Here is a 9,576-nt window from a genome sequence, read left to right on the forward strand (position 1 = left end):
CTTCAAAATTTGGAGAATATTACAGCTAACATTATCTTGGGTAGTTTCATCTCTAACAATATAAGCCTATTCCCAAGTCAAACATGGAGAGAAAAATCTGTGATATTATGGAAAGTCAGAAGATTCTTTACTCTAGCAATGCAAACAAGCACTTCACTGCTCAAAAAAATAAATAAATAAATACATTAGGGTAAAATCTGTTTTCCTAAAAGAGTTTAAGATGTTCTCCTTTGGGAATTCTTTCATATTTGTTCTCTTGACAGTCTTTGTGAAATCTTTGGAATGATTTTTGGCAAGCAGATCTCTGCTTGCCCTTATCAAAAATAGGAGGTATTATTGGTAAATACAGAAATGATTTATGTGATTTGGACTCATACATGAAATTTTTGTAGGCAAAAAAATTTAGGGAGTAATAATTCTTAGTGTTTTGACTTACAAATTTTAAAAATTGGGTAAAAAATGTAAAATTAACATATGTACAGCAGTTTTTATTATGATGCAGTGGGATGGATGTGAAATTGAACCATTTTAACACATTAACTGCCATGTGAGTTGTATTTAATTCATGCTAGTTTTGAGCCCAGGGCCTTTGAAGCATGTGTATTAATAACTCATGTCTCTTCACCTTGGGAGCTGCGAGAACTGTTTTTCAAGTTGCAGATAACTCATGCACAGAAAACAATAAACAAATTTTTCATTAAGTTAGACAGGATCATTTTGTTTTCGAAGTTTTTATTCTATTTTCGTAATAAAACATTGTGGCCCCAAAGGAAAAAAAAATTTCTAGTGTGGCAGTCAGTGTGTTAATTCAATTATAAATGAAATCTTTTCACTTAAAGCATTTCTCAAAAGGTGATAAAACTGTATTATTTTGAGGGTTTCCTACAAGGAATAGATATCAGTCTAATGTTATGATACAAAAGGTTAGTTTTGGGCTATTTTCCCCTCTCCTTGAGTTGAAACATCCTAAAGCTAAATCAATAAAAATCTCATTCTCAGGGTTCTGCAAAAACAAAGTCTAAACAAAGCTTTTCAAAATCAATATTTCAGGGCTGGTAGTATTCTGTTCAATAAAAGTCAAGTTGTTATGATTAAATCAACTAATTCCCCCATTCAACATTTTTTTGAGCTAATAAAATATGCAAGGTCCTTTGAGAGGAAGGATTTGGAGAGGAGAGAGTTAATTTTTATATTATCATTTCTTATATGCTTCTGGACCTTTTTTACTTTCTCAATTAAAAATTAAAAATATCAAAAGTTTACTATATTTCCTTATATAGTTTTAATTGGCATGTAATTACTTATAAAAATGGAAGCTTATAAATAGCTACATTATCATTTTGCCCTTTTTCCCTAAGTGTATAAAAAAATAAAATATATAGCTTCCTGTTAAGTTATTGCCTTTTAAGTCAATGAGTTTTTTTTTCCTTTTTTCCTTTAGCAATTGTGTATAATTTTAGATATTCATAATGGCTTTTCCCTAGGTGTCAAAATAGAGATGTGCATGAGAAACATTTAAAAATGCACAGGAAACAAAAGAACAAAAAACAGAAATGCAGTGTAGGAAAAAAAAATCTACCCACACCACTACTTATTATTATGTAATGCTAATTGATCAACTAGCTAATCAGTTTCTACTGTTGGTTAGAATTATTTATCTAGATATTTTGGAAGACCAGTTCCCCAAAAGAGATTTCAGTTGTGGCTCAGCAATCTCTTGAATGTCATATCAAAATCACACCATAATTGGGTGGATGTTTTTTTTTTTTTGAACTACTTAAAAGCAGCTGGACACCATACATTTTTCAAGATACTGTATACAGCCCACTATAATTACTGTGGAAGTAACTCAGCCATTCACTTAACTACAGTTTCTTCATTTAAAAATGGGGAAACAGGAAAACCAACAATGATTACACAACCTGAGAGTTTTCTTTCTTTAAAGCAGAAGCCTCAGAGTCATCTCATAATGAGGGAATTCTAATTGTCTGCAGAACTTTAGTGAAGGAAGGGGGGAGAAAATGAAACTTTGGACACAATGGCTTGTTTTTGAAGCTTTCTCCAACACCATTTCCATTCTGAGAATTATAGAAAGAACGATAAGTGAATGAAAGAAATAAAGGACAGATAAAATCTCAAATGAAAGAAATAAAAACAGGAAACAAAACAACCACAACAAAAATTGGTAATAATCAGCCCAGGATGATAATGGTAATTGTCTTCCCAAATGTGGTGACCCTGACATTTTATCTCTCCAATGACTGAACACTTAAAAAATCATTTAAGCTCCATTAACAGTAGACTTTACAAACTCACCTTTGAATAAAAAGCATTAATGTATACTTGCCATTATTTTTTAAATTACCAAACCAAGATCTGGTTATTTGATTACAGTGACATTACTATAAGCCATAAAAATTTTAATTAGCAGTGATTAAAATCACACATGCATTCTAGAATTTCTGGAACTCCAAGAAACTAGATTTCTGTTCTATAGTAATTTATATTAAAGCAGCCTAGATAATTTTTTAAAGCATATATTTTGTGCACATGTTCTAGGTATATTCAAAGTGCTCAGTTTTCCTTCTTACAAAGTTATTTTCACTGGGTACATTCCTTACATTGACAATAACTCAAATAACATGCTAATTTTGAACACATTTTACCATGAAACTGGTATTAGCCAATTTAGCCAAAAAAAGTGAAAAGTCTTTTTAAAAAAGTATACCAAAAGAAAACATGTCTTAGATTTTTAGATGAATTTGATCGTATTCCAAGCAAAATAATTCCACATGATAGAATACAACTTTCATTTAATCTGGGTTTATTCTGTTCTCCAAAATTAGTATTGTGGGATGGTGGTAATACATGCATTTGGTTGTTTCAAAGTACAACACACTGTTCATTAAGTCATAAACACCAATAAATCTTGCTCCCAAATAATACGCTTCTTCTGGGACAGATCTCTACCTCTTATTTTGTAAGGAAATATGTTTAAGGAAATTCTATCTAGGTCTAACTTAGTTAACTACTATGTTATTAGTTCACACACCATTGCCCTGATTTTTATTTTATGTTTGCTATTTCAACTAATGGATACTATATCTCTGCTTTTATTAAGTAAAATTAAAAATATCCCATATACTTGTAATGCTGTGTTCTTAATAGGCTGCTTAGGATCATACTGGTATTTACATCTTTTAAATTTTGATGAGATTTTAAACAAATTGTAATACAAGAATCTATGTACTCCTTCATTCAAATAAAATTTAAGGTATACTTTTACATTCTAAGCACTTTTGTAGGTACTGGCAATATAATAAGACTCTAGCATATTTTACTTATTTTTACAATGTGAATTTTTCTAACTTACCTATTTTTCAAATTTATTTTGGGGAAACCTACAATTATACTTATGTAATTACCTATTTCTGTAGATTGTAAACATACATTCATATCATCACTTAACCCTTTTCTCCCCTTTCCTATGAAAAATACCACTTTTTAATTTTTTTTTTTTTTTTGCCTTAATCCAGCATTGACTTTCCACATAGAGTCTCTACCAGTAAATTTCCCATCTTCCTTCAACCTACCTTAAAAAGAACACAGTCATCCAGGGCTAGAGGCATGGTAGAGGGAACAAACAACAGCTAAGGTGATAGTGATAGCTACCAGGTATTGTATTCTTAACTAGGTGCCAGGAACTTATCCTAACCATTTTCTCAGTTACTCCATAAGATACATGTTATTTTCACATCACGTGAGAAAATGAGGCTCAGAATTAATCAAATGGCTTGTTTAAATTCATACAACTGGTAAGAGCTAGAACTGGGATTTGAATCCAGGTCTGTGTGATCCTTGAGTCTATAATTAATGACACACTAGATAAATGATTTCCCCTTTCCATTTATATTTAGTAATAGTGGTGAAATAAGCGAGAAATGGCTGGGAGTATTCTATTCCCTGGATAGGGATGAAGGGAAATTTTGGGTTTTGTTTTTTAATAATCTGCTCTGTGCCAGGTATTGTGTGTGGTGTCCTTTCCTCTCAACAGCCCAGTAGTTGTAGGTGGTGTGATCCCACAGTGGTAAGTAGAACAGCCAGGCATCAAACCCAGGTCTGAGTGGTTCCAATCCTATCTTTCCATTGTCTTATACTACCCCGGGCAGTGAGTGACCTAGTGACGGTAGGAGTAACTATGAAATCTCCTCCCAGGATAGGATCAATGTAGTGCTGCGAGATCCACAAGCATCACTGCCCTGAATGTTTCCAACCAGCTATTCTAACTGTGTGTTTTAGAATACGGTTATCCTTCCATGGAATTACGCCTCCTTATCAGTGACTTAACGCAAGGGTTGGCTCTTTAACTGCCATAAAGTCAAGAGAGGCTATAAATAGAGTATCATACAGATTCTGTAATGATAATGTGATCAAAACCTACCTGCAAAAACCTTGGGAGAAGATGATTTGATTCAATGCCGACATATATGTGCAGCAACTCCAGGAGAGAAATGGATTGGCAAAGTCGCATCACAAGTCCAATAGCATAAAAAGTGTCAACCATTGAATCTGTGTCCAGTGGGTTAAAAATACAAATATAGTAAGTAAAAACTAGATCACAACCCAAATCTATGCCACACTTTGAAATAAAATGGAGATTATTCACTTCCTTTTTTATTCACTTCCTTGTATTTATGTGGAAAATTCTTTAATAGGCTACGGAATTATTAAGAATACAATGCAAAGAAAGCACTTCATATTACAGGACACTGTAACTGCTTCTCTTCTAAAAAGAGAGAAAAACTTGAGAAGGACCTTATAGGAGATCATAAAGCAATTCCCACATTGAAGTAACTAATCATACAGAATCTAGACCACTTCAAGTGTAAATAGATGTGAGCTGCTTAAAGAAGGTGCTGTGCTCACAGCTTTTCCACCAACAAGAAAATGACAAAAAAAATATGACTTTAGAGAAGCTTAATGGAAATGTCATTAACGATGCTGTGATGTCAAGTAACATGTGCATGCAACATTTGGTTTCTGCACATAATTTACTTAGTGTTTTTCTGGATTTTATTACTTTTAAACACTGGAACTTGAGCCTCTGATCCGGACTTTTGGAGTCCGCATTGCAGAGGGCCCAAATGAAATTTTGTACTTAGAAGGAGCTGAAATGGAAGGGAAACAAGTGTTCTTCTACCTGGGATAAATTTGCTGCTTTATGTTTTAAAATGAAATCCTGCCATGTTTAGAAACTTCTAGGGAAGATTTTGCTGTCTTTACTGCCCAGCGATCATGCACATAATAACTGACCACTGACTAAGGGTTTCTCTTCTCAGCAGCTGCATGAGGTGGACACTATCATCATCATCCTCATTTCAGAGATGATTCCTGAAACACAGATAGTCCATGCTCTTATCCACTGCCCTGCACTTGCTATAACATGGCATCATCAATTACACAGCTCTGTGAAGGAAGAAAGTAGCAGGGGTTACAAAGTCAGGGTTTTAGACTGTGGTTGCACTTACTTAATCTATACATTGATTCAAGAATTGTACCGATCCCCCACTTAGTAGTTTTCAGTCTGCTTTCCATATGAACCAGTTGTGTTTCTTTAATAATAAGTATCTTCTATAATTATAACTGCAGGATAATAATTAAGAAATAAATACACTGCTCACTAAGATAACTTTTCTCACTGGGAAGACGAGGTAGCATAACAGAGTTCATGGCTTGTGATTCATGTTGTGAGTGACGAGTAATACGCTCATACAGGGTCAGCCAACTTCCAAGGCCTAGAAGTGATGGCTTTTTTTCTAAAAATATAAAGGATGTTTTCCCACCGCCTAACTTTTCCTCTGTTTGAAGATTCTCACTGCTTACAGTTGAAATTCAAGCCTTAGGTTGTATTTTTGGATATTTTTAACAAAGGCAAGGCTTTATCTGTAGATTTTCAGTAAGAAAAAGCTATATAAGATAGCTTATGGTGCCTTGGAAGTAGATTAATTTCCTTATGATACAGAAGTCTGAAATGATGAGCACAGCATGACTTTTCCCAGATGTATTATCTATGTTTGTTTTTAGCTGAAGCCAGCAGTTGCTCAAATTGTCAAGTCACCCAACAGTTGTAAACTGTGATGACACTTATCCACATGGGGATGGAACGTGAAAAGAATGTTATTTTGACAGTCATTTAATGATTCATTATTTAAAATTTGAAATGCTACTTTAAAAGAGTATCTTTACTTTTTAGGAAACTGGAGGAAATTTATAACTTAAGCCATTAATGCCAACTCCCACATAAGTGATTAGTCATCTCTACAAAATGTGTCATTTACACATTACTTTTCAAGGGGACCAAAGAGAGGCTTGGGGAATATAAAGTTTGTGTTTTTCTTACTAATAGTCTCCAGTCACCCTAAACCTGAAGAATAAAAAAAACACTGAAAGAATTTGATTAATTTCTGATTTCTCTGCACAAAATGTTATACTAGGATTTACATATTTCCTCAAAAAACAAATCTGCTAAGGTTTGGTGCAAAACTAAAAGTGACAATGAAATGGCCCCAATACCATGTCTACCTTTTCAGGGCAAACTGCCTCCTCAGGGGGAAGCCAAGTCATTCTCTTATCTCATTCCTCCTTTTCCAAAAAGGTTTTGGTTTTCACAATAAGATGCATGGTTACTGACAAAATATGAGTTTTAGAGCAGTGAAGGATGTTAGGGGAGATTTGTAGAAGTTTAAAATTAATATAAGGAGTACTAGGTGAAAATAAGGATTAAAAGTTATCAAAAACTGTTTTTGGAGTTTTACCTTTTCCAAATGAAAAAAATCTAACTGTCATATTTGTAAATATCCATGAGTGGCCACAGAATTGGATTAAGTAATAGATGAAAAGATAGGCACTCTTCCTGTACCTGTAAATATAGAAAAATACCAGTAAACACATCTTTTATAATCATCATTTCATCATTGTACACATGTCCTTTAAGGTACTGGCCAACTTGAGCAAGCAAAAGAAAACTGTTCCACATCGTGGTCTTTTATTTGGTTACCACCAAATACACATAGGATTTTGAAGGGACCCAGAGCACACACTTTCTGTTCAAGTGAGTACAGATGCTCCTTCACTTACCATTTGGGTTATGTCCCGATAAACCCAGCATTAAATTGAAAATGTTCTAAGTCGAAAATGCATTTAATACACCTAACTTTCTCAACATCTCAGCTTAGCCTCACCCACCTTAACTGTGCTCAGAGCACTTGCATTAGCCTGCAGTTGGGCAGAATCACCTGACAACACAGGACCCCGTGGGGTACCAGTTCTTCACCGTCATGGTCACGTGGCTGATTGGGAGCTGCTGCCCACTGCTGAGCATCAGGACAGTATCTTACCCACACATCGCTAGCCCAGGGAAAGATTAAAATTAAACATGTGAAATATGATTTCTAATGAATGCATGTGGCTTTCGCCATCATAAAATCAAAAAATTGTAAGCTGAACCACTGTAATTCTGAACTTGCTTAAAACCGAATACAACTCTTTCAAAATCCATTATCCACTTTCATCTTTGATAAAGCTCTAACCTTGCTGTTCACCAAGGGATAAAGCAATCACTGCTTTATCAAAGATGGCTTTGAATATTTTTGAAAAAAACAAAAAAAACACGAGTGCAGAGGAGTCCATGTGGGACAATATGTGTCCCAGTAGCTCAGCCTGCTGAGTGCAGAACTTGAGAGAGAACTGCTTCAGGTCTCAGGAGGAGTGCAGGTGGGGGCAATCCCCAGTGGTGGGTAATTCAGTAATTGGACACACCTGACTTTTGAATACATTATGTGATTGGAGTCAGTATCTTGCCACTGCCTTCTATGATATTTTGCAAGGGGAGATAGATTCCTTCATCAGACACACACAGAAAGCAGTTTAGCTGCTCAGGCCAGAAAAGGGAAGTCAAGCTGAGTTTAAAAATGTGTTGTGGGTTGCTGGGGAGATGACTAAGAGAAGATTGACAGATATATGGTTTGAGGGAGTTAGGAAAAGCACTGTTTGAAGTGTTCCCTGGGGGTTCAGAAGGGTGGAGAGAGTGGCCCTGCCAGTGTAGACAAGGTTCTCTCCCAGCTGAAGACGTGAAACCTCTGAGAGACAAGGCTAATAAGCCGGGAAGCAGATACCGTGTAGCTGGGTGATTTTATTTGCGCACTCCCGCCCAATATGACAAGTACTAAAGGCGTTGAGAAAAAGAGAGGCTCCTTCACCCTGCATCAGAATCACCCGGCTTGTCGGTTGAACATACACATCCCCAGGCCCTACCCCTGCAGCACTGAATCAGTTCCCCTGGAGTCTACACGTCTAGTAGGTGTTGCCATAGCTGGTAGATGTAAAAATCACCCGCAGCACTGCGTCCGAGAAAGGCAAGGGAAGCGCTCCTGATGGGGGAGGGGAGGAAGGACTGGCAGCGGGCCCACGAAGGGAAGGGGTGGCCATGCAGCCTGTCCTTCCCCTTTCCTCATCTGTAAAATGGGGAAAATAACAGAGCCTTCCTCCTAGGGTGCTCGAGAGAATGAAGTTAGCGAATACCCGTCCAGAGCTCCAAGGAGTGCCAGCGCAGGGTTGGGTCTCGCCGCGCCGGCCGGAGCCCGCCCGCTGCTGGGGGAGCCCGCGCCCCCGCCGCCCCTCCCCGCGCGCCCGAGCGCCCTACCTGGGCTGCAGCCAGGCGGGCAGCGCCACGCGCCCCATGGGCCGCCGCCGCCGGGGCTTCCAGCGCGGTCCGGGAAGCAGCACGGGCGGAGAGGCGGGAGGGGCTGCCCCGGCCGGGCGTGGAGGGGCGGGGCCTCACTACGCGCAGCAATTACCGACAGGAAAAGCCCGAGGTCGTGCGATGGGCAGGAGCAGATGAAAGAGAAGTTCCTGAAGTTCTGCGGCGCTGCGCAGCGCCGCACTGCAAATGGCTCGCCGGGCACGACCGGGCGGCCGCCCGCGTTCTCGGCGAGTTTACCAAGCTCTGCTTACAGGTTCTTAATCTTTGAGTTGGGAGACCCTGTTGCAAGCCCGGTGGACATCAACGCATCTAGGCGATTTCGGGGGCCTTAGAAATCGCTCAAGCCCATCCCAAAGCCTCCTGGGATGCGTGGACCCCAGGTGGGCGCCCCTCATAACCCACACCTGTGAGAGAGGCTCAGAAACGAAGCTGTGCTCATACCTTCCCAACACATTTCTAGCTAAGGGGCCTGATTCCTCCTGGATCAGGCATCCCTGCCCTCTAATCTCCTCTGGGTCATCTCTGATGCTTGCAAATGCTCTTATTCTTCTGTTAATCACCGTAGCCAATGCCCAGCACTCCTGAAACCTTTTTCTGCTGTCAGGCCTATGGCTTCACTGACTCCACACTCGGGTGACCCACCTCCTACTTTGCTGATAGGATCCAGACCATCTTCAGGCTACTCCGCCCTATAAGGGAAACATCCCCAAACAAACAAAAACAGAAACAGCCAAGAAGGCACTTGCAAGGAAGTGGGACAAAAACACACAGTTATTGGAGTTACAAGTTTGTGCCCCATTTTACCAAAAGGGGAG

General features: G+C 38.6%; 1 protein-coding gene across 1 annotated transcript in view; it reads right to left on the reverse strand.

The window, feature by feature from the left end:
* The window catches only part of HACD4 (3-hydroxyacyl-CoA dehydratase 4), a 62,080-nt gene extending 53,341 nt beyond the window's left edge, over positions 1 to 8,739 (reverse strand). The window contains exons 1-3 of the mRNA XM_012665010.1: positions 8,702 to 8,739; positions 6,816 to 6,919; positions 4,442 to 4,569 (exon numbers count right to left, since the gene is read on the reverse strand). Of these exons, the coding sequence (XP_012520464.1) occupies positions 4,442 to 4,569; positions 6,816 to 6,919; positions 8,702 to 8,739 (270 nt within the window). The remainder of the gene's footprint in view (positions 1 to 4,441; positions 4,570 to 6,815; positions 6,920 to 8,701) is intronic.
* Between the last annotated feature and the right edge of the window lie 837 nt (positions 8,740 to 9,576).

Source organism: Propithecus coquereli, unplaced genomic scaffold, assembly GCF_000956105.1.
Source record: "Propithecus coquereli isolate 6110/MARCELLA unplaced genomic scaffold, Pcoq_1.0 Scaffold95, whole genome shotgun sequence".
In the NCBI taxonomy this organism is placed as follows: domain Eukaryota; kingdom Metazoa; phylum Chordata; class Mammalia; order Primates; family Indriidae; genus Propithecus; species Propithecus coquereli.